Below are 25,187 nucleotides of genomic sequence, written 5' to 3' on the forward strand. Positions count from 1 at the left end.
TTCAAAGATATGTTCTGTGACAGGTGTCAGGGAGCCCTGTGGCTTTATAGCCCCGCTGTCCATCCAGGAGCAGCACTTCCTGCAGGGGCACACTAAAGAAATGGAATATAATTTTTTTTTTTTTTTTTTTTCTTTTTAAGTCTATACTGCATGGTTTTGCAACTTGCTTTTCTCATTGATTATGTTTTATACTTTAGCCATGTGGCTAAATAAAGCTGGGATTTTTTTTTTTTTTTTTTTTAATGTATTTGGTTAAGGGTCTCACTATGCAGCTCGGACTTGTAGTGGTGATCCTATTTTTAGGAGGATTATAGGCATCCACCACCATGCCTGGTCTCCGTGGCTAACTCAGTGTTCCCAGGGGTGGGGCTGGCACAGCATGTGGTGGCAGGGATTGAACCCCAGTCCCTACGTTTGCCTAAGCAGGTGCTTAGTCCACTGAGCTATCTCGCTGGACCCTGGGATTCCATTTTGATTGAAGTGAGTTACACTGCATAATGATCCCACCTTCTTGCTAGCTTGTTGATATGTTTAAAACATTTCCAGTTTTACATTGCAAATAAATGGAGAGAATATTCTGCTGTGTTTCTCCTACTTCTGTGTAGTGCTCAGTAGTGGGCAGCAGTGGAGGAGTTTCAGGGTGCAGGTAAGCATCTTTATCTTTGTGTGTTATTGTCAGTGGTCCCTCTGGGCTGAACTAGCTAACCCTCCTTTCCTCAGTCCATCCCTGCAAGACATATCTGCCCTTGCAAACATTTGCTTATGTCAGACATTTTGGATCTTGGTCAGGCTAAAGGGTATGAATTATCCTTCATTTTTAAAAATGAAGTTGCATGATTAATGACATTGGACTTCTGACTGGATCTGAATTCAGACTTCACCACTGACTGTGTGAAACTCAGGAAATGATTACTTGTTCTGAGCATTGGTCTCCTGGTTGTGGTAAAATGTGACTGTGTACATCCTTAGAGGCTGGTGAACATCACAGACCACATACACTGAACTTCATTCTTCTCCTCAAACACACTCATGCCCACCTCAGGGCCTTTGTGGTGGCCACTCCTGCTTCCTGGGAAGCCTTAAGGTCTCTGCTCTAATGTCCCCATGCTAGAAGGGCCTTCTTTAGATGCCCTTCATCCTTTGTCAACTAATAAATCTCCTGCAACACACACACACTTGAGTTTTTCTCCTTAGTACTTGTCATCTGACATCCTACCTGTTACCATGTTTTTGTTACTCATTCAGCAAAGGTCCATGCTCCTGTTTATTCCATGCCATCCACCAGCCTGTGCATATGGTGGGCCCACAGGAATGTATGTCTTACAGGGAGGACTGAAGAGGCAGCTCTCAGGAAATGGTATCCCTGCAGGTGGTGCACCTAGAAGTGCCATGTGGTGATGTGGTGTGGGGTAGGTAGTGTGTACAGAGGCCTGACATATGAAAGGCTGAGCGACCAACCCTCCTGCTGCCTTCAGAAAGGTGCTAGAGAGTTGTTGGAGGCACAAATGTGAAGGCGGGAGCCAGGAATGGTGATATCCTATGCCCAGGAAGCCTTGTAAGCAGAGTGCTTCCATGGTAGACCCTGTGGTCTATTTCTGTAGTGCATTTTCCAAAAGGGTGGCCCCCCTGGCCAAGCAGATGCTTCAGATGGCCTCCAGTTGGATGGGCAAGGAGTGCCACCAAGTGGAGAGGCAAGTGGAAGAGTTAGCACCTGGGTTCAGGCCTTAGCAGGTATGTGTGTGTGCATGTGTGTGTTGACGGCATCTCTAAGGCTTTATTTCTAAATGATGAACACTAGAAACTTGTTTTAGAAGCTAGAAGAAAGATATGAAGATCTAAAATTTACAGCTGAGCCCACCACATTGGGTTGGTGACAGTGTTTGCATTTCTGGACATTTCTGTCACTGCATACTCTTTATTAATAATGTTCTTCTCTAATCATGAAGCTTTGTGAGGTTAATGAGGTTGGGAGGGTGGGAGGCATGGAGTCTTGTTGCAGTTACTGCGGTTGACAGTACTAGAGACAGAGCCATTGTGCATGACTTTCTGTAATTTCAGAGGAAGGGACCTTTCAGCCCTGTTCCCCAAACACAGACTTAGATCAGTTGCAGGCCCCTTGTTTCAGAAACCCACCTCTCCATCTCTTGTGTGTCTCCTGTCTCTCATACCCACATGCCAGCTTTGTCTCTGGCTGGGTGTGGCTGTGCAGCCATGGTGGCCTGGCCTTTGTCTTTCCCTGCCCAGGACACAGTCTACCAGCAGTGTGTCTGTCTCAAGATTTCAAGTTAGTAACAGATAGTGTAAGGAGAAATTCCAGCAACAGAGTTACAAACCTAACAGAAAGCCTTATAGCAAAACAAAAGCTGCTTCTGAGCCTTTAGAAGTATGAATTAAATGAAAAGTTAAACTCCTCAAAAGGCTGAGGTGGGAAGATCACTTGAGCCCAATGGTTTGAAAACAGCCTGGGCAACAGTGAGATACTGTCTTAAAAAAGAAAAGAAAAGAAAGAGGGTAGAGGGAGAGAGAAAGAAAAGGATAAAAGAAAGTTAAACTTTCAGGATGTATCTATGGCAAAGTTGCAAATTCCCACTATAGAAAAATATGTTGAAGGGCCAGGGAGATGGCTCAGTGGAATAAGTCCTTCCCTGGCAAGTGTAAGGGCCTGAGTTCAATCCCTGGTTCTGCAACAACAACAAAAAAAGTTGAAATTCAACCATGTAGCCAGGGAATCTCAAGTTTCACCATCATGTGTCACAACTAAAACATTTGCACATTTCACCAAATCATGCAGTGGAAATGTAGCAGATCGCTGTCTTCATTCTTGGATGAGCCTAATGCTTTATGGATCTTCTAGTTTCTTTGACAGCATTTTGAAATAACTGTAGGGATGTGAGCTGTGTGTGCTATGCACCAAGCACGCCCTGCTCTTGGCTCTTATGAGCTGACTGTGCCCACGAGAGACAGCAAGCACAGAAGGCTGCTGAGCACCAAAACAACACAAGGAGAGCCTCACTGAAAAGCAGAGGAGCTGGGTACAATGGCACATACCTGTAGTCCAAGCTACTGGGAAGCTGTGGCAGGAGGACCACTTGAGCCCAGGCATTGAAAGCAACAGCGAGGTCCTATTGGTGATGATGAGTTAATTAAAACTAATAAACAGAAGTAGGTGACAGGTTTCTGAAGCCTGAAGTTCAGAGAGGTGGTGTCTGGGTGAGTAGACCTGTGTGCTGTTTCCAAGCAGATCTTCTGATAGAGACAATCAGGCGCATTTGTCTGGAAGGGAAGAGTAGCCTGTCTTCCTTCCCACATGCTCTGCTGACTGAATTCCAGGAGCTGGGCTTGGCTGGCAGCCACACGGGGCAAGTCTGTTCCTTCAGAGGCACGTTGGAACTGACTGTGCTTTGGCTCTGATGACTCCACAGCTTGTTTTCTTGCTTGCCTCGTACCCAGGGAGAGTACAAGGCAGTCCTTTCCAAACTCAGTCCCACTGTGACAGGAACTTAAGGCTGCACTTCAGTGATCCTCCCATGGGGTGAGCCTGCCTTCCTCTTCTGAGGGACCGATGGACAGATGGACGGTGGACCTGGAGACGGGCCTGGGAAGTGGTACCTTCAATAACTGTGTGATGTCACAACTACAGTTTTCTTCCTCCTCTCGCAAATTACCAATTCTGCCTGTGTCTCAGGCCACCACCAAACAAATTCTTCTTGCTATGATTTTTCTCTCCGGCCTAATGGTCAGAACAGATCTTTTGTTTTATGAAGACCTGCCAATGTAGAGTCCCTACCAAGAGTGTGAATTAAGTTGCAATGAATTCTTTTCCTAATACTGTTCCCTCCCACTGTGACTCTCAAGTGCTGAGGGACAAGCAGCCAAGTAGCCTCTGTCTTGCCTGTCTGTAGTATGTGTTCCATGCCAGCCAAGGACCGCATTGGGAGTTCAAACAAAATTTACAGATGAGCTCTCACTAGATAAGGCCCTGCCCTGATCCCGTCTGAGGCGTGTCGGAACTCCTTGCTGGCAGGTGGCACTGGCAGGCTATTCTAGCTTTTCTGCATCTGTTGCGTGGAGACTGCCCTGTCCAGTCAGATTTCGCTTTCCCAGGCTGTGTGCAGTTGTTCCTGCCCACCAGTACTTGGCCTTCCATTCAACATACTGCAGCTACTTTTACAAGCGCTGTCTTCCCAACTTAGTGGTAGGTTTTTCTCTTGTGTTGGAAAAGCATGGACCTCTATGTAGCTGGAGGTAATTCCTAGGGTTTTCCCATGTGTGAGACTGGTTTGCTTCTCTGTCAGCAGTGCCCATTTTTGTGCTGTCTGTCCAGCCTAGGAGAAATAGGTATGCTGGCTCATGTTTTGGTGAGTTGTGCCTGATGTCCTCCTCACCTATAGTCATGTCCTGGCGTTAGACTTTGGTAGAGAAAGAATCCTGCCTGGCCAGGCCTTTGTGGAATCTCAGGTAGCCCTGGGATGTGAGTCCCATTATAACCTAATGGGACGTACTGGCACAAAACATGTTTATTTAGGGTTTCAAATTTCACTAATCACACCAACAATCAGTATTTGGTTAGTAATCTTATTTTCTTGTGAAATGATATTTCTTAGCATTTTGTTAAATGTCCATGTTAATAATGATATGAATTTAACTTTTCAGAAAAGCTTTCTGGCTGGGGAGATGGCTTAGTAGATTAAGTGCTTGCCTGGCAAGCACAAGGGCCTGAGTTCAATCCCTGGTTCCACAAAAAAAAAAAAAAAAAAAAAAAAATTGACAAAATTTTAGGGGCCGGGGAGATGGTTTAGTGGAATAAGCACTTCCCTGGCAAGTGCAAGGGCCTGAGTTCAATCCCCAGTTCCGCAAAAAAAAAAAAAAAAAAAAAAACCTTTCTGATCTTATCATCAATTGAGTTTATTTGGACAAAACCATAAAAATTCAAACCACTCAAAATAGAAGATAAACAGGTGAATATATTTTCCAGATGATGCATAGCAGAGGGAGAAGGTGGTGATCCGTCCCTGCTGCTGGGTAGCAAGTGCCGTATGTGGCTTGCAGCTGTGGTTTACTTCTACCCCGTGCTTGGCTTGGTGCTGCTTGGCAGTGGCCAATCCTGAACTCCACAGCAGCTGGACCTGCAGTGGGGCTAAGGGAGCTGCTGGGGCTGCTGGATTCTCCAGCCCCTTGGAACCAAGGAGGGAATGGAAGCAGCCATCATTCCTGAGGGGAAAGCCAAGACTGCAACATCCCCGTCATGTCACTCGGTCAGTCAGGGCAGATCACAGAGTTGCAGCCTGTGCACCATGAGTGGAGGAATTGCTGACCTTAGTTTGGGACACTAGCAAATTCGGGGACATAAGCATAGAAACATAGTACCCTGAAACCAAGTGTAGGATATAAAAGCTACTAGGCTTTGTGACAGCATGGCATTGGTTTCACACCTCTGCCCACCTGCATCAGTGGCTGCAAAAGTTAAATCATATTTTAACGAACATCTCTTAAGATCATGGAGTTTTAGAGTTGAAAGGAACTTGGGGATTAGCTTGAGAAATCTGAGCATACTCTCTCACTGGACTCAGCTGTGATCTGAAGATCTTTTAGGATAGACAATTTATATTACAGTAAGATTTGACATATATAAAAGTATTCTTGTCTTTAACAAAAAGAAATTATCACTATTCCAATAGAAAACAAAATTAAGTCAAACTTCTGTTTTCTTCATGTTCTTATTAAGCCCTTGTTTGCAGACTAAGAGACAATAACCATTTTGTTTACAGTACTGGGAACTGCTTCTTTTAGTCATTGTATTGCTAGGCACTGCACATCTAGAGCAGTAGCTGATGCTCAGCAAATATTTGTCGAGTAAGAGTATGGTTACAGAAGGGAACTGTACAACTGCGTTAAAAGGATTCTAGGAAATACATTAACTGTAACCGTCTATTATTAGAGATGTAGGCTCTTTCCTGCAATGGCTTATATGGAGAGGATTCCCCAAAGCCTCGTGCTCATAGGCAGGGCCTTTGGGAGTGACTGATACTGGATCATGGATGTGTGATACTGGGTCAGTCCACTGCTTGGTTTAGCTTAGTTCTAGGTGTGGAGTATGGAAAGACCCAAGCTGGGTGTGGATGCACCAGTCAATAGGCTTGTAGCCTGGATGCAATAAAAATAGGGGAGGGAAGGCTTGCTGCTTACTACCTGCCCCTTCATGAGCTGTTTCTCCTCTGCGATGTCTCTCTGCCATGCCACCTTCCTTGGAGCCTCCCAGCTATGGACTGAAACCTCTACAAACTGAGCTACAATAAACCATTCCTTTCACTTGTGGCTGTTGGGCATTTTGTCCCAGCATTAAGAAAATAACAGACATAGATTATTAACCACTTAACAGTATACTCTGAACATCACTTGGGTAGTGCATTTACTTACATGCTGACTATCCCTAGTATTGCTCAGGCAGGTGTCATTTGTCATTCAACCAGTTGATTCTTGAATTGAATAAATTTGATTATTTTTTCTTATTATAAAAATTAATTAAAAATACGAACTTTTGGCCAGCCTGTATTTAAATAACTGGAATATTTTTGTTTGTTTGATTTTGGTTTTTCGACACAGGCTCTCACTGTGTAGTTTAGGTTATACTTTAATTCACTGTTTAGCCCAGGTTGCTCTCCAACTATGGTTATCCTCTTGCCTCAGCCTCCCAAGTGCTGGCTTTATAGGTGTTCACCCCATGCCCAGCTGTATATAATCTTTCTAAATTCTGAGAAAAACTTCAAAAAGTAAAATTATGAAATCAGGTTATAAAATTTTTAATAAGTGATTTTATAGTTTCCAGTGTGTGCCAAAAATGTATAGTTGTGAAGAGTTTTGCCAACCCATTTGTTTTATAATTAATTTTATTTTGGTGTTAACATAAGTTATAAAATACTGTCTTATTTTATGAAGGTTTTTTTATCATTTACAAGGATGACAAGTTTTCATATTGATTTAGTTTTAGGCCAAATTTATTTATCTTCTACCTGCAAATTACTTTTAAAATGTATTTTTCCTTAGAAGTGTGCTATGGCTTGTATCTAGGTTTCCCCCAAAGCCTCATCTAGTTATAGGTGGGGAGTTTGGAAGGTAGCTGAATCTAGAGCGTGTGATTCTGGGATTAAGGATGTAATGCCAATAGTGGGTACTCCACCCTGGGTGTGGGTGGCACCACCCAAAAGACGGAATAGCCTGGATGGAACCTAAGGGAACAGAGAAAAACTGCTGCTGCTTTGTGTCCTGCCTGCGTGCCGTGGACGGTTCCTTCTCTGCAGGCCCTTCTGCCATGCCGCCCTGCCTTGGAGTCAGCCCACTGTGGACTGAGACCTCTACAAACTATTAGCTAAAATAAACCTCTCCTCCTTTAACTTTGGGTACTGGGTATTTTGTCTCAGCATAGAGGACAGTAAGAGAAAGCAGTAAGCATTTCTGCTCCTCCAGGCACTGACTGGAGGCCATTGTTAAGATGAAGGATGGTGACTTCCCAGTGGGCTGCAGAGGACACTGTCGGGGACTGACCCTTCTGCTCCCTGCACTGATGTGAGGCAGTAACTCGGTTTTCCTTTCCTGTTCGCCCACTGCAAGTGCAGAGACTGCTTCTCTTCCCCTTCACTTTGTTTCCCAGCCATGGCTTGAGCGCACACAGAGGCAGCTGGTAGAAAGCAGAGAGTGGCTTTACTGATCTCAGGAAGTCCAGAGAAGAAGGGGTGCCCTGCGATTGGCTCCTCCCCTGGGGCTGACGACTGGCAGCTGGAGGCTGTGTTGCATTTTGCTTCCAAAGGAGCCTCTGGAGCCCTGTCCCTCAGGGAGTGAAGCCCAGCCCAGCCCACAAGGGACCATGGAGACCTGATAGAGGTCTCTGCTGCCATCGGGACTTCTTTTGCTTCCTTCCCCAGCCTGGGGAGCAGCACAGTCAGAAATGCTTGGTTCCTTGTTTCTTTCTCCTCCCTTCAGTGCTTTGGGCCCCACAACAGAAAAGCTGCCAGGGCGTCACAGCCCAGCCCCTTAGCCACGTTCTTCATTCTCATCCCCTGTAAACTGAAGCCTCAATTTATGTGAGAGGCCGCAGGACCAGCAGACACAGAAGACCTGGCGGGGTTGAGCACTCCATTTTGTTTTTCAGCCAGACTTCCTCATTGGAATGTTAAAATGCAAGGATCTGGCTTTGCTAACAGTTGAAAAATGCTTCCTCAACAGGAAGGGGTGGGGGAGGATCTCCATAGGAAATTCCTTCCTTCATACATAATAATTTGTCACTGAATTTAAATTACTTTCTGTCACATAGTGATGTTCGTAAAACCATTTCATTGCATAGAAACTACAAGCCCAGCTCCTAGGAGACTGCAGTTAGTGCACTGGAGGAGCCATGTAGCTCCCACAACTGACCCTGCAGGCCTTGTTTATGGTGGGGATGCAAGCAGAGGAGAAAGGGTTTTGTCAGCAGGAAAGCATAGGCTCCTAGTAGGTGTCCAGAGTGACCTGGCTGGTGGGCAGCAGGAAGTGATGTTGGTGGGCAGGCTTCCCATGGGACCTGTAGAGGTGGGAAGTGTGGGTGAGATAGATAAATATTGACTGGTGATCAGCCACTGCACAGGCCTGGGTGACCCCCCGAGAGATCTCTGCAGCTGCTCAGGGTCCCTACACTTGGGAGCACCAGCCCAAGGTTCTGGCACAGCGGCAGGAGGGCAGTGCTCATGGGTTCTGCGTGTAGTCCACTTTGTTAAACTGCCCCTATACTTGCCAGCTTTCCCTGGCAGCCAGTAGATGGGGCAGATCCCACAGGTTCCAGGCTTCACTGTGGATAGAACCAATTTCCAGAGGTCACCACTTTGTTGATAAAATGTGAAAGTAAAAATCTCTTGGGAAAGATACGAGATTTTTAAAACAGCTCTATTAAGGTGCAACTCATGGGGCTGCATGAGTAGCTCCCAGGGTAGAGCACTTGCCTAGCATGCATGAGGTACTGGGTTCCATCCCTATCGCATTCAGGAAGAGAGAGAGAGAAAGAGACAGAGAGAATACAAGCATATATGCTTTATATAACCAAGGCGAAGTTTTGCTAGAGCTATCAGTAGCAGCAGGAAACCAGTGCAGTTAGAAACCTCTGTTCATCTTGCCTTCTTTAAAATCCCTCGCTTGGCTTGGGCCCCATGGCAGAAAGCCTTGAGGAGTTCTCAGGCGAGGGAGCAGAGCCATTCCTGCTGTCTGGGCCAAGGCCCGCACTAGAGGTGCTCTGGGAAGGGGGCCAGCTGGGCCTCTAGTACTGTTTTGGTGCAGCAGCACTCAGCTTTTCTGGCTCCTCTTCCTCAGTGAGTCTGATGAAGAAGTTTCCTTTGAAAATGTGTGAACCTGCAGGAGCAGCTCACAGGAAAGAGCCTGTGGGAACAGCTCACAGGGAAGCAGAAAAAAGCTGGAGAGAGGAGCACAGCAGGCAGTTATCTGTTCATGATTGTGGCCCAAATTGTGAGGCCATGGAGTTGGGGTCATATCAGGTTTTGCTGGGTTGGGTGTGAATAATAGTTCTACTTCCAAAGCATCTAGGATCTTCTACCACTGGAGTCTAGGCAGAGCTAAGTTTGTTTCTGGATTGCACATGAGATGTGAAGGAAACCTCAAAGCCAAGATGCTCCTCCCATGGTAAGAATAGCTAGGAGGATGGGCGAAGCTGGAGTCTGGTTTGGTATATACTGAGTCATTGTACCGTGGCAGTAAGTGGTGTGGAGTGGCCAGTGACAAAGCCAGCTTAAGCAGCGTAGGTGTTTTGTGCCAAATGTGATGCCTCTGAGGATAGCTCCAGCTCCAGCCCTGCTGTCTAGAAGGCTAACTTTATGGATGTGGCGTCTCAGTTCCTAGTGGGCCATCAGCCCTTTCCAAAGATATTAAGCAATTCTCAAGTAAGCTTCGTGGAATGTTTTAGGCAGAACATTGGGTGGTGTGTAGAATTCTGTTGATGCGCATTGCTAAGCAGAACACGGTGATTAAAATCTCAATGGCCTATTGTGTTTTCTATGAGCGTATGAGCTGGACAATTTTGACAATTCAACCTTTTTAAAAAAAATTATTGGCTGCTCCTGGTTGAAGGCCTTCCACACCTAAGGTAGGAAGATGGTGGCCACAAAGAAGACAAAAAAAATCTCTGGAGTCCATCAACTGTAGACTCCAACTTGTTATGAAAAGTGGAAAATATGTGCTGAGGTACAAGCAGATGCTGAAGATGATCAGACAGGAGCAAAATTGGTCATCCTTGCCAACAACTGCTCAGCCTTGAGGAAATCTGAAATAGAGTACTATGCCATGTTGGGTAAAACTGGTGTCCATCACTACAGGGGCAGTAATATCGAACTGGGCACAACATGTGGAAAATACAGAGTATGCACACTGGCAGTCATTGATCCAGGTGATTCTGATATCATTAGAAACATGCCAGAACAGACCGGTGAAAAATACACCAAGCAGAATTTTTCATTACTAAAACCTGCTAGAGGGGGCAGGGGAGATGGCTCAGTAGAATAAGCGCTTCCCTGGCAAGCTCAAGGGCCTGAGTTCAATCCCCAGTTCCACCAAAACAAAATAAAACTTGCTAGAGCTTGAAAAAATGAAAATAAAAAGAAATTTTTTTAATTATTTATTTATTTGATACAGAGTCACACTATGCAGCTCAGACTTTTAGTAATCCTCCTGTTTCAGCCTCCCCATTGCTGGGATTGCAGGTGTGTGCCACCACACCAAGTTTCAGTGACCAGTGTGACGTGCCTCAGGTTCTGGGGCCTGCACAGCATGTGGTACCTGGGATGAAACCCAGGTCCTTGGGCTTGCCAAACAGGCACTTAGACCACTGTGCTATCTCGCCAGCTCAACAAGTCCACCTTTGTAGAAGAGGCTGCCCTGAAGAATGTCCCAGATGTCCCAGTGGGGTCTAAAGCAGCATTTGGAGAGGTTGTGGACAGCTGCTATCATGGTTTGTGACTGTGAAGTGTCTGTGTCCTGCACAGCAGAGGCAGCCTACCCAGGGGGCCAGGCACCATCTCCTGACTTGGTCCCTGCTGGCAGTTTTTGTTTCTGCTGACAGCAGATGAGAGTTTGATTCAGTCATTCACTCATTCATCTATGGGACATACATCACCAGTCATTGCTGTGCGTGGCGTCTGGCCCATACACCAACGTCCTCCCCAACGTTCCCCATGTCAGGGGAGGGCTCCCCTGCTGTATGTCTTAGCCTTTGCAGAGGTCAGTGCAGATAGCAGTGGGAGGTCCCTTAGAAATGACTGAAGTATGTGTTGGGATCTGGGGGAAACAACTTGCATTTCTCTGTGGAACTGAACAGAGAAAAGAATAAATGTTAAGTATTAGATAGGTTAAACGCCAAGCCTGCCTAGTCTGTCATCTTTGGCTAGACAACTAAGATACTTGTATGAACTGTGATGGCTGCCCAGAAACAGCACTGAAATGTGCCATTGTCTCCTGTGATCCCCAGAGCAACCCGGTCAGCCTTGTGTCACAGATGCTCAGAGTAGGTAAAGGACTTGCTGGAGGCAGCCCAGCTGCTAGGAGGCAGACGGGAGGAAGCCTGGCTGCTGCTCCTCCTCAGCTCTGTGGTTCTGTGCCACCCTACCTGCATTTGCAATGACCACACATAGTTCCAGACCAGGACTCTGCAGCAGTGATCTCTGAGCATTCTTGAGAAAGGAAGGAGAGGCCTAATGCCTCCGTTGGACTTTGGCTGCACCTCCTCCAGGGAGAGACCTGTGGTTCCATTATACCTCTGTTTTATTGTTCGTTTTGTTTTGACACTGGGTTTCACTGTGTAGGCCAGGCTAGCCTTGAACTGTGATGATCCTCCACGTCAGCCTCTTGAGTGCTGGATTATAGGTGTGCACCATCATCCCTAGCCCTCCCTTGTGCTTCTTTGTGTACTGTCTACCTACCCTGAGATGTTTTCTAGACCAATTTACAAATAGATTCTGAATCCCCTTCAGTTCCTACAACGGACATAGAGGGGCTGGGCTATGGCTCAGTGACAGAGTGCTTGCCTCAAATGCATGAGGCCCTGCACAGCACTCTGCCCCACACAGTGAGGCATGGTCCTGTAGTCATGCAGCAGCCCCTTCTGAAGGAGTCCCTTCTGAAAGGTCATATGTAGAAACCACGTATTTGCTACACAGCAGGTGATGGACAGGTAACAGGCAAGCCCCGACTGACTTAGGGTTAGCTTATTAGCAACAAGCTAACTCATGACTACTTTGGTTTTGCTACTTGAAGCGGCCCTATGAGCACAAGTCTACACTTGTGACCCCCTCTTGTCGGTTTCTCTCAGCAGAACTCCTAGGTGTACAGCAGTATGTGGCCTGTAAACACAGGGCAGTGGTCTCTTTTGGAGCTGTCACTTCCTTGACCTAGAACAAAGCAACAAGTGCGGACTGGTGCTTCACCCTGGAGAAGATCAGGCTGGCAGGCACATTTGTTCCTAAGAAGCACTTGAACACTCAGTACCCTTTGCAGTTAGAGCCTCCTCCCCGAAGCTGTGTCTAAAGTGATCCTGCTGGATATGGTTTTAGAGCACACTTTCCTCCAGCTGTAGTGTGTTGCAGACGTGACCTCATCACGTAGCACAGCTGTGAAGTGGGAAGGCGAAGTCTCAGCATGGCCCCCAGGCTCACTACCTTCTCTCTACACGTGTCCAGATACTCAGCATGTGCTCTTCCAGTCAGCCAAAGTGCTGCTGGACAGAACAGCTCTCTGTTTTGTTTTGTTTTGTTTTGTTTTGTTTTGTTTTGTTTTGTTTGTTTTGTTTTGTTTTGTTTTGTTTTATTGAGATGGAGTCTTGTTTAATAACTCAGACAGGTCTTGAACTCAAGGTGAGTTCCTGCCTGAGTTCCTGAGTAATCTGCCTAGCTCTGTTCCTATTACTATCTGACAATTTTTTTTTTTTTTTTTTTTAAGACATGTATGTATCTTGCTCTATAGTTCAGGCTGGCCTCCAGCTTGCCACAATCCTGCCTTAGCCTCCCAAATGCTGGGTTTATATCACCATACCCAGCTTAATGTGCTTCTCCAGCTATTGCTTCTGTCACACCTTCAGTGCAGCATGTAGCAGCCCTAGAACAAGCCTGCCACCTTGGGCTCTGCCCTTATCGCCTCCCACCCTGCTGGGCCCCATACCATGTTGCAGACCATGTAGCCAAGTACACTAAGAATGCAATGTTCTACCACTGAGCTGGTGTTCAGCCAGGAACAGAGCGCAGGTTTTGATGTTAAATGGCCATATGGATATTAAGCATTTAATTGATCCTACGTTCTGTGTGAGGTGGGCAGATATAGCTGTGAGTAACATGCAGTTTCCTGTCCTGCCAGATTCTTTTGGTCCTGAGGGAGACACCGACAGCTGAGAGGCACATGAATGCAGGCAATAAGAAGCTGTCGAGGGGCAGTAGAGGAGCTGTCTCAACAGAGTGGTTGATGCCCCACAGTGCTCCCTGCCCTGAGTGCCTCTGCACCCTCCTTCCTCCCGACTCATGTCTATCTGCAGTCTCTACTCCCATCGGGCCTCTCCTTGCCTTTGCTTAGTGTCCCCACTACTGCCTCGCCCTCAGCCTGGCTCCTCTGGGTCTGGGAGCTGCCCTTCAGGCTCTCTGCCTATCTTCACACTCTGTCTACTGCCATGTCTCTAATCTCTTCTTGGCTCTTCAACCTTACCCACCTGAGTGCCTCAACATCTGCATCCATTGCTGCCCACAGGTTCATCTTCAGACTCACTTTTCCCTGTTTCAACATTCCTCTGGCTTTAAAGACAGAGGTGCAACCCAGGATGACCTGGCCTTGGTCTGCAGCTCCCCATTCCCTGTCCCCTCCAGCCATCCAGGCCTCTGTTCACAATACCTGTTCTATCTTCTTATCTCACTGGGCCATCCCCTCCTCTGGGTGGGAGGAAGTCACTGCCTCTGTCATCCGCCCTACCTGTACCTCTTCTGTGGTGGCCATTGGTGCATCTGTCTTAAGCTCATCCTACAAGCAGTTTTAAGGGATATGACCCATGCAGACCAGCCTCCTCCGGCTTCAGTGGTCCCTGTCTTCTTTCTCCCACTAAATGGGTCCTTAAGGGCAAGTCCCTACTACTCTTAACTGGTATGGCACAGTGTAAACAGTAGGCATTCAGTAAACATTGCCTAAATGACTCTTCAGTACTCAGGTCCTCCCCTCCAAAGTATATTAGCTGATCCCAGAGCTAGCCTGAGGGGTGAGCTGGGATTGCAGTAGATTGCGGGATTCCCCACTCCCACTTCCTTCTGTAGCTAAACTTGTACCTTTATCCTGGACTTACTAGTCCAACCACAAAAGCTCTTTTGGGAGAACAACTTAAAGTTTCCTTCAGATTATATTAGTACCTGACATGGACCCATAACTTAGAAGAGGAAGGGTCCATCTGGCTTGTGATTTTAGAGGTTTCCTCCCTGGTCAGCTGGCTCCCAGGCAGAACAGCGTGGTGGAGGGGGCTGGCCAAACAAGCTGTTCAGTCATGGCAGCCAGGAAGCAGAGACCCCGTGACCTCCCAGACACAGAGAAATAACCTTTAATAAACCCCTATGCAACTCTTACATCAATCAAGTTGACCCCTAAGCTTAACCATCACACAGGTCCACCCCCAAATTTCTGTATGGATTCAGCAGTCTGCTGTGCTATGTGCTTGGCATTTGTCTCGGTCACACACAGGACCTTGGCCACCTGTATACGGTATCTCTCTCTCTTGCTCTCGCTCTCTTGCTCTCCCCCCCCCCCGCACCCCCCCTAGCAGTACTAGGTATTTGAAGCCAGGGTCTTTGCACTGAGCTGTATCTCCAGCTTTTTTTTTTAGAAATTTGAGATAGGATTTCATTAAGTTGCCCAAGGTAGGCTTAAATTTGTGTTCTTCTTGCGTCAGCCTCTAGGGTGTTGAGATTACAGTTGGGCACCACCAAGCCCAGTTCACCTGTAAGCATTCTGAGTCATCTGTATCAACTTGCATAGCCCAGCAGTCCTAGCAAGGCAGAATGTGACAGCATGGCCAGGTGTGGAGCGGGGACAGAGGTCACTAGCGGCTCTGATGCACTCACTTTTCCATGCTTCCCCCAGGAGATGGCGGGCAGAGCACTCAAGCAGACTGGCAGCAGGAGCATCGAGGCTGCCCTGGAGTTCATTAGCAAGATGGGCTACCTGGACCCCAGGAATGAGCAGATCGTGCGTGTCATCAAGCAGACCTCCCCAGGTGAGCCTCAATGGCAGGCCTCAGTATGGCAGATGAAGAGATCTGCGATCAGAGAACACAGCAATTTGCAGAAAGAGGCCCCCAGCCTGCCCTAGTCAGGAGATAGGCACAACCCTTGTTTTACTTACCAGAGAGCAAGCTGGCCCTGTGAGAGTCAGGCCCAGAGTAAGGACACTGCAGCAGGTCATGGGACTTACCTAGAAGGTGTGTGCTTATTTTGTTCTGTGAAAGAAAGATTTAGCAAAGTGAGAGTGAAAATATTTTAACTTTCCCTTGGCTCTGGGGAGGCATCTGAAAAGGAATGTTTATGAGGCTTATGCTTCTAAAGCCCACATTTTATATCACCACTGCCTCAAGAACAGCTGTCCCAAGGCAGACACGTGCCAGGACCAACATCTGTATGCAGTGTGCTGGGCTCCTCACAGGGTCCCCTGAAAGAGACAGTCACCCATTGCCTCACTAGCTAGGGATGCATTGATCCTTTCCAGGGTGGGATGGGTGAGTTGTGTTTCAGGTTCTTGAGGTCCCTGGGGTATGATTAAAGGATTCATTATAATTTGCAAAAGGAGTTTCCCCATTTTATGGAAAGGCAAAGATAAAATCCACTTGCCGTGATACATGAGAAAATTTCATAGGCTTTTGTGATTTGTATCTCTGCTGTTCAGGGGACACAATATTTCTCTTTCCTTTTTGAGAGGATTTCCTTTACCTCCTACCCATTTGGCCGCCTTTGTCTTAGAGCATGGGGCCAAAAGTGAAGGCCACGTTGCCTTTGGTGTGCTCTGTGCTCGCAGCTGTGGCTGCTGGGCCTTGCTTTGCCAGGTGTTGGGGGCAGGGGTATAACCATGGTGTCAGGGTGGAACCTCGGGACTGTAGCCCCTGCCAAAGCGAGCAGAGGGTTGGAGTGCACAAATGAACTGCACCTTGGCCATCCTTCCCAGGCATCCATTTTAAATGATGAGAGACTTTAAATGGAAAAGTCAGGAATCAGGAAGCAGCTACCGAAATCCATCTGGATATTTGAAGGAAGGGGTTTATGTGGGTTCTGTTGTTGTATGAATGTTGTTTGGTTTCAGTAAAGATAAAACCCCCAGAAAATCTTTATTTTGGAAAATAGGTGAAAGCCAAGTGGACATTTGAACAATGGCTGTGATCCTGCCCTTGTTAGATTTTGGGAACAGTGAGCTCAGGTGCCCAGAAGACTTGGGCTCATCAGGTAGAAAAGAGGTGCTGTCCAGATGGCTGCGCAGCATGGGGAGGCAGGTCCTGGATGTGTCTTCTGGGACGTGAGGACACCGGGTACTGCCCCTCTCTAGTCTGCACCTGTCCCTGCTGCCACTTTAGGGTGAGTGGGCCCCAAGCGGACATACACCTTCAGGGTCCTCCTTTTAGGCCTTGTGCACAGCACAGCCCCTGGACATCGCTAGAGGGAACAGCTAGTGGGGAAGGACCCAAAGGGTGCCAGGCTGATTGTCTTCCTGTCTTTGCTGCAGGCAAGGGCCTCATGCCCACCCCAGTCGCAGTGACGCGGAGGCCCAGCTTCGAGGGTGCGCGTGAAGGCTTTCCTGCCTTTTCCCCGCTGCCCAGCGCGGCCTACGACGGTGCGGGCTTCTGCTCAGACAGTACAGTGGTGTTGGAGGAGGGGCCGAGGCCCTATGCGGGCTTCCTTTTCGCGGGGACCCAGCTCGGCGCGCCACAGGCCTACAGTGCCCATTACAGCCGCACACGCCCCCCTGGGCCGGGGGAGCCACGGGGCTACAGCGTGCAGCGCAGCCCGTCCTTCCAGGCGCCAGGGGCCCCACCGGCCTCTGGCCTGGGCACCCCAGGCCCGGCGGGGCTGTACCCGCCGCCGCACAAGCCCCCAGGGCTCCCACTGCATGCCCTGGGCCCCCGTGGCTCGCTCTTCCCCACGGAGCCCCCACCTGGCCCGCCAGCGCCCCCGCGTGGCCTGCACGCTGAGCTGTACGAGCCCTGGCCGGCTGCGCCCACCCGCCGCGACTCGCTGCGCACTGCCGGGCCCGAGCCCCGCTCTCTCGCCTTCCGGCCCGGCGGCCCCACGCCCAGCAGGACCCACTCCTTCAGCGGCCCACAGGCTGAGCCCGCACTACCCGCGCCCAACACCGTCACGGCTGTCACTGCCGCGCACATTCTCCACCCAGTAAAGAGCGTGCGCGTCCTGCGACCTGAGCCGCAGACAGCTGTGGGGCCCTCGCACCCCGCCTGGGTGCCTGCACCCTCCACAGAGAGCCCAGCCACAGAGGAGGACACGACGCACAGCCTGGCCGTAGCCTTCCCACGGGACCGATGCCCGCCGCCCCCCTACCCCAAGCATCTGCTGCTGCACAGCAAGTCTGAGCAGCTCGACCTGGACGGCCTGTGCACCGGCATGGAGCAGAGCCTGCGCGGGTCCCCTGCCGAGCCCGCCGCAGCGGACAGGAGCCGCAAAGGGGACAAGGGCGACAAGGCCGGCAAGGACAAGAAGCAGATCCAAACCTCACCGGTGCCCGAACGCAGGAACAACAGGGACGAAGAGAAAAGAGAGTCTCGCATCAAGAGCTACTCCCCGTACGCCTTCAAATTCTTCATGGAGCAACACGTGGAAAACGTCATCAAAACCTACCAGCAGAAGGTCCACCGGAGACTGCAGCTGGAGCAGGAAATGGCCAAGGTTCTTTCTCTGTGCTGTTCTGCCCTGTCCCCCGGGGAATAGGAAGCTTGTGGGGCAACTCTGTTGTTTGCACCATACACACTTCTATCACAGACTGGCCGTCAGATGCAGCAAGGGAGGCGCCCAGCACTGAGAAGTCACAGTGCAGTGACCTCCCCCTCATCCTAGCAGAGCCTGATGGTGGTGTGTAACGTGTCCAGCACATGATTTGCAAGTTGCTTTTTATAGTGTATCTTTGATCTTTAACAAATTTCATCAAGGTTTACTTATCAATAATACAATATGTATTTTGAAAAGGGAGAAACAGAATTTGAGGTTTTGAAAGTTATTGGGTTTTTAAAGAAAAAGATAGTCTTTTAAGTCTTTTATTAGTAAATAATGTTTAAATCATTTGTTACTTCACAGTACTAAAGTGGGTAATTACTAATGAAATTCAAATTAAAATATAACAGCAAATTTAAATCACATCCAGCAAGTCTTTTCAAATTCTACAAATCAAATTTTTATTCCCACACCCTTTTGTACATATTCATTGATTTGTTTTCTATTTTCCAATTTTCCCTGAGCTAGTAAAGTACTAGATTTCTCTAGGAGTTCCAAAATGTTGTGGTCCCCATCCTGTAGATTTTTATTAACAGAGGTTTAGTTTTTAGAACTTCTTGTCACCTAGAGAAAAAGCTCTATCTTGTCTGGCTTTTCGATTCCCAATTTGTATCTGTACGTAGATATTAAAAAAAAACACAAGTAGGGCTGGGGAGATGGCTCAGTGGAATAAGTGCTTCCCTGGCAAACGCAAGGGCCTAAGTTCAATCCCCAGTTCTGCAAAAAAAAACAAAAACAAAAACACACAAGTGATTGTTACTTTGCAGGTAGCATAATAAAGCCTTTTGTTGTACCCTGTTCAGAGTCCTGCTCCATCCCTCACGGCTCTGGGAACCCTCTGGTGACCTCTTTGGTTTCCCTTGTCTGCAGGCGGGACTCTGTGAGGCCGAGCAGGAGCAGATGAGGAAGATCCTCTACCAGAAGGAGTCCAATTACAACAGGCTCAAGAGGGCCAAGATGGACAAGTCCATGTTCGTGAAAATCAAAACCCTGGGGATTGGTGCCTTTGGAGAAGTCTGCCTGGCCTGTAAGGTAGATACGCATGCCCTGTATGCCATGAAGACCCTGAGGAAGAAAGATGTGCTGAACCGGAACCAGGTGGCCCACGTCAAGGCCGAGAGGGACATCCTGGCTGAGGCAGACAACGAGTGGGTGGTCAAACTGTACTACTCATTCCAAGACAAAGACAGCCTGTATTTTGTGATGGACTACATCCCCGGGGGGGACATGATGAGCCTGCTGATCCGCATGGAGGTCTTCCCTGAGCACTTGGCCCGGTTCTATATCGCAGAGCTGACTTTGGCCATCGAGAGTGTCCACAAGATGGGTTTCATCCACCGAGACATCAAGCCTGACAACATTTTGATAGATCTGGATGGTCACATCAAACTGACAGATTTTGGCCTCTGCACTGGATTCAGATGGACTCACAATTCCAAATACTACCAGAAAGGTATTATCTTGGGCACACCATGTTCCTCCTCTGGATATAGCCCAACCACGCAAGGTCCCCATCCTGGTGGCTCCTACTTAGTATAAAGTCATCCACCAATCCTATATTATATATTTTGATATGAAAACCTTGCTTCCCTGAAGGGAGACAGTGATAGGTATCAGATTTTTCTTTAAGTTAGTGGATTTCAGTTTTATTACACTTCACATGACACGCCTTTGTGGAAAATCATTGTTCTGCCCTCATAAAATAAGTTATAGAAATGAAAGTGTCAAGTCTGAGGGTAGTGGCATGCACCTGTTTTTTCTTATGTGGGGCCATGGAGAGGGGGGACAAGCCTGCTGATCTGCTTAGAGGTCTTCCCTGTAGTCCAGCTACTTAAGAGACAATCAGCTTGAGTCCAGATGTTGAGGGCTAGCCTGGCTCATAGTCTCTAGCTCAAAAAATAAAGGTCTCAGAGTCTTTTCTCTTGGGGCAGGCAGATGGCTCAGTGGAATAAGTGCTTCCCTGGCAAGCGCAAGGGCCTGAGTTTAATCCCCGGTTCTGCAAAAAAAAAAAAAAAGAAAGAAAGAAAAGAAAAGAAAAGAAAAAGAAAAGAGAAAAAAAAAAGTCTTCTCGCAAAGTTAGCCCAAGTCTATCTTTTATATAGTTTAGCTCCGTTTTCTGTGTTCTGCTGTTTGGAGAGGTCAGAAACAGCTGGTGATTATCTCAAGGCTGGAAGACCTGAAATAGCTACTTCAGCACTGCAGTTCAGTCTGGTTGGGTTTTTTCTCCCATAAACTGATCACTAGCCTGTGTTTGTATTTTCTGGAATTGAAGTTACTTCTATTCATATTTTTTAAATCTTGGGTTTTTTTTATGCTTACCATAGATGCTTCTGCCACTGTCCTTAGAAGTGCTGGGAATGATGTCCCCAAGGCCATCCAGCATGTCTGGCCAAGGTGTCCCATTGCAGCTGTCACTGTGCAGTTTGCTGTCATCATTCCTGCACCTCTGCCATGTTGCCAGCCATCACTGTACAGTGTGTGTGTCAGGACCTAGGACCAACAGCTGCCCCCATGGAGCAGATGTCCCGCATGCCAGCAGCCAGCTGGAGTTGCTTCTGTCTTCAGCTGTGGATTTTTTATATTGCTGAGTAGTGAAATGTACTTTCTGTTTTGTTCTTCTCTTGCCACCCCCCCATTTCCAGGTGAAGGGAACCATGTCAGACAGGACAGCATGGAGCCCAGTGACCTCTGGGACGATGTGTCTAACTGTCGCTGTGGGGATAGGCTGAAGACCCTGGAGCAGAGAGCCCGGAAGCAGCACCAGCGGTGCCTGGCTCACTCCCTGGTTGGGACCCCAAATTACATCGCCCCCGAAGTGCTCCTGCGCAAAGGTGATCAGACCTCTGAGTGCTCCAGCTGCAGCTGGCAGTAGAATGTCTGCAAGTCTCCACGGCGCTGACTTTCTGAGAGGCCAAATACTCCCATCACATTTTTATGTCTGAGGAAAACAGAGCTACAGAGTCTCATGAACAAACAAGCCTCCAGCTCTAGTCAGGAAGTGCCTTTGCTTTATACACCATTAGACCATCGTATACCCACTCCTCTGGTTGGGTTGTATGAGACATGAGCTTCTACCCTGGGGCTCAAGGGGGTAGTTTTGAAACCCCCTTTGACAAAGTCATGTGAGGAAATGCCAGGATCACAAGGCTGGCTATGCTCATTGTCCCTAAACAAAACCCCTAGTCCACTTATCTCCCACTGAGTTACACCAGCAGGTTTAGCATACAAATACTGTTTGTCTCCACTTCTCCCTGCTACTCCCCAGACTCCTGGGAAATAAGATTTGTAGACCATATTAAGCATAAGGTCATCAGTGTTAGTGTGTCTGCGGGTTGGGTGCTTCGTTCTGTCTGATATAGCACGTGATTGAGAACAAGCAAGATCCTCCAGGGCCCCTGCATGACCCACTGCAGCAGTGGGCTGTGGATCCAGTCCTGTACAGTACATCTGGACACATGTACCCTCTTCTTCACTTATATGTCTCAAGGTTTGGAGCCAGCCAGGCCTAGTCCAAGTAAGATTTTTCACTGTTAGTTGAGGTGGCCCTAGGCAGGTCCCTGAATTACTCAGTACCATGTATGTAGCAATAGTGCCTGGTACCCAGGGAAGACCTTGCATGCCCTTCCCTGCACAGTTTGGGGGCATCCTCCCATGCTAAGAGAATAGAATGGAAAAGCAGAGGGCACAGAGGTGCCCAGCATGTCAGTCCATGGGCTGACCTCTCACAGCCCAGGTCCCACTTAGAAGGGTTGGGTGACATAAGGATGAGCCTAGAGTAATTGACACGGCTGGGGAACCAAATGAACCTACCCGCTGGTGCCCTTGGCTTATCAATGACTCCCCAGCCAGGGGCTCTCACAGAGAGTTCAGCTGGGCTGCAGTGAGTTGTCCAGTCTTTGCTGGAGTGGCTTCCTCACACATTCCCACATTCTTTGTCTTCTTCCAGGCACCTCTTGGGAGCCCTTCGCAGGGCCTCACCTGGCCTCTGTCAGCATGGCACTTTGTGGTTTTGGGTTTCTGTTTTGTCTGTATGATCAGTTCTGGTTGGTTATTAACAATAGCTGTACTCTAAATTATAAGAATGTTTCTTATGAAAATATTCTGGGTTTATCAGACTAGTGATTGAAAATAAGAAAACAAAAGTGGGGAGCCTGCCCCTTAGCTCAGTTCTTTAAGTGGCTGCTTCAGCAAAGCAGTCAGGCTCGGGTTGATGTGGTTCGATCCCCACAACTCAAGCCAGCCAAACCTGCCCTGAAGGCATTCGGAGCAAAAAAAAAGAAAGAAAGAAAAGAAAACAAAAGTGGCCACATCCTTCATGAGTGCAGATGGCCCCCTGGAGCCCCTCCAGCTGCCTTTTCCCCTCATACATTTCTGTGGCTCTCAAGCCCTCTGGGAGCCAGAGTGTAGTCGGTATGTTTGAGGTCTTCCACACTTGGCCTCAAGGAGACTGTGCCTGCACTGGGATTGAACAAGCCCTCTCTTTCAGGGTACACCCAGCTCTGCGACTGGTGGAGTGTTGGTGTGATTCTCTTCGAGATGTTGGTGGGGCAGCCGCCCTTTTTGGCTCCTACTCCAACAGAAACCCAGCTAAAGGTAAGCAGGCCGCAAGCACACGCACAGCAGGCACTGCATCCTATGCACCTGTGCTCTTTGATCAGCATTTGACCTCCTCTGAATACGATGGGAAAGCAGCTATACATTACAGGATTTTTAAAAAGCAAATCTATCTTTTGAAATGACTAGTATCCAGTTTTAGATTTTTTCCTTTGGTAAATCAAAAGCCACAAAGTTGGACCTAAGGTTTGGTGCCTGAAATTTTATTTAAACCATTGGCAATCTGCTGCTTGTTGGCTGGCAGGACTCTGCACAGTGAAAAGTAGTAGGCACCGTGCCAAGGAGCTGCCACTCGGGCCAGCTGTGGGGAAGGACCAGAGCTCTGTTACCTGCCACTAAAACCCTTGCTTGTGGGGTGTGACATCACTACTGTTTGCACACGGTCAGCCAGATAGGCTGGTTGTGTATATTTGGAGTCATACAATCAATCAGTCAGATAATAATTGTGTGCTAAATAATTTGATTTTAGAACTAACAACTGTTTGTTTTCTGAAGTGTATTGTTAAAGACTGAATTGAAACCTCACATCCTCACCCATTGCTGCACAATGCTAGGAAGTTTTCCTGTCCATGGTAGAGTCTGAATGAATAACCCTTTAATTTGAAAAAGCCTAAAGTTAAAGCTTAGTTTCACTCTACGAACAGTACAATTGGAATTTAGCACTTTTTGCATTGTAGTTGTATTGCTGAACCAGCCTCTGATTCTTTTTCTGTGGTAAGGTATACATAATGTAAAATGTACCATTTGAAGTTTCTGAACTAGTAGGCCACTTCAGCTAAAGTAAAGTGGAATTGTACATTGTGGTTCTTTCTGTGGCTGCTTTATTGTACTCAGCATAATACCCTTAAGGTCTGTCTGTGTTGTAGCATGTTTCACAGTATGGTCATATGTATTCATAGAACATGTTCTTAAAAAGTCCACTCTTAACCCTGGTGGACATCTACATTGATTCTACTTCTTGGCTGTTACGAATAATACTGTTATGAACATGTGCAAGCACCTGCTTTCAGTTCTTCTGGATACATACCCAGAAGTGGGACAGCTGGGTCATACCATCATTTTCTTTTTCTTTCTTTCTTTTGTGTGTGTGTGTATGTGTGTGTGTGTTGGTACCAGGGATCGAACTCAGGACCTTGTGCTTGCCAGGCAATGTGTAGAGAAACTGCCACCTTGTCAAGAATAGTTAACAGTATTTTACATTCTCACCAATAGTGTGCACAGGGGCTGGGAAGATAGCTCAGTGGAATAAGCACTTCCCTGGCAAGCGCAAGGGCCTGAGTTCAATCCCTGGTTCCGCCAAAAAAAAAAAAAATAGTGTGCACAGATTCTAGTTTATGCACATCCTCCTCAATGCTTAATTCCTTTTCCTCCCATTTTCTTTTTCTTTCTTTTCTTTTCCTTAATAAAAGCCATTCTAGTAGATATGAGGTGACAGTTCATTATAATTTTCATCTGTGTTTCCCAATTAGTGGTACTGAATGTATTTTCTTTTTTATGTATTTAGTACAGTGTCTATAGGTTCTACAGGGTCTCACTATGTAGATTGGACCTGTAATGATCCTCCTGTTTTTCAGCCTCCCAAGTGCTGGGATTATAGGTGCACACCACCATGCCCAGTCTTAGTCGCCATCTCAACATGCCTCGGGCAGGGCTGGCATAGCACACTGGGCATTGAACCCTGGCCACTGTGCTCTGCCTAAGCAGGCATTTTAGTCCACTGAGCTATATGCCGGCCCTATTGAGTGTATTTTCATGTGTTTATATCTATTTGTATAACTTTGGAGAATCAACTATACCAGCCCTTTTCCCTTTTAAAAAAAAAATGTATTATTTGCCTGCATTGAGTTCTAAGAGTTCTTTATTCTGAATAGTAACTCCTTTTCAAGTATATGCTTTACAGATACAACCGTAGGGGCGCCTCTTCACTTAGTCAGCAATGTCCTTTGAAGCACCTGAGTTTTTCATTTTTACAGACTTCACATCTTTCTTTTATTGCTGGTCTTTTGGAGTTATACCAAGAAATCATTGCCAAATCTAACATCATGAAGATTTAACCTTGTTTTTTCCCATGCATTTCTTGGTTTGGGTTCTACTAAAAAACTCCCACATTTAAAGCAACCCTCGCAGGCAGGCACTTGCCTACTTGCACACCTCACCCAGGTCTCGTCACTCTCACTGGTGGCAGTTAACACTAGCCTCAATCCACTTGGTGCTAAGTGTGAATCATGCAGCTGTGGCTCTAGCGTTTGCTTTACAATGAACACAGTGATGTGACTGATGTGTTTAATGAACATCCAAGTGGCGGGTTTGTTTGGATGAGCATCACAAATAGAGGGCAAGGCTAAGGAGCAGTCATCTTGATCCTCCTCCTCTGTGAGGTTGTCATTTTCCCCTACAAAATCCCCACTGACCATCTCTTGGCCGAAATAAGTATTGAATGAGTGCTGTGATGACTCAACAGAAATCCAGTACCATAGGTCATAGGTCATTTGCTTCATCTCTGTAGAAAGCACAAAACTCTTGGCTAAAGAGATTTTTTTT

The 25,187-nt window shown here is 47.5% G+C and overlaps 1 protein-coding gene across 1 annotated transcript in view; it reads left to right on the forward strand.

Annotated features, from left to right (window-relative positions):
• Lats2 (large tumor suppressor kinase 2) overlaps positions 1-25,187 on the forward strand; it is a 64,033-nt gene that overhangs the window by 35,476 nt on the left and 3,370 nt on the right. The window contains exons 2-6 of the mRNA XM_023699139.1: positions 15,130-15,262; positions 16,756-17,930; positions 18,903-19,485; positions 20,675-20,863; positions 22,519-22,625. Of these exons, the coding sequence (XP_023554907.1) occupies positions 15,130-15,262; positions 16,756-17,930; positions 18,903-19,485; positions 20,675-20,863; positions 22,519-22,625 (2,187 nt within the window). The remainder of the gene's footprint in view (positions 1-15,129; positions 15,263-16,755; positions 17,931-18,902; positions 19,486-20,674; positions 20,864-22,518; positions 22,626-25,187) is intronic.

The sequence above is a fragment of the Octodon degus genome, unplaced genomic scaffold (assembly GCF_000260255.1).
Source record: "Octodon degus isolate 3935 unplaced genomic scaffold, OctDeg1.0 scaffold00111, whole genome shotgun sequence".
NCBI classification, from domain to species: domain Eukaryota; kingdom Metazoa; phylum Chordata; class Mammalia; order Rodentia; family Octodontidae; genus Octodon; species Octodon degus.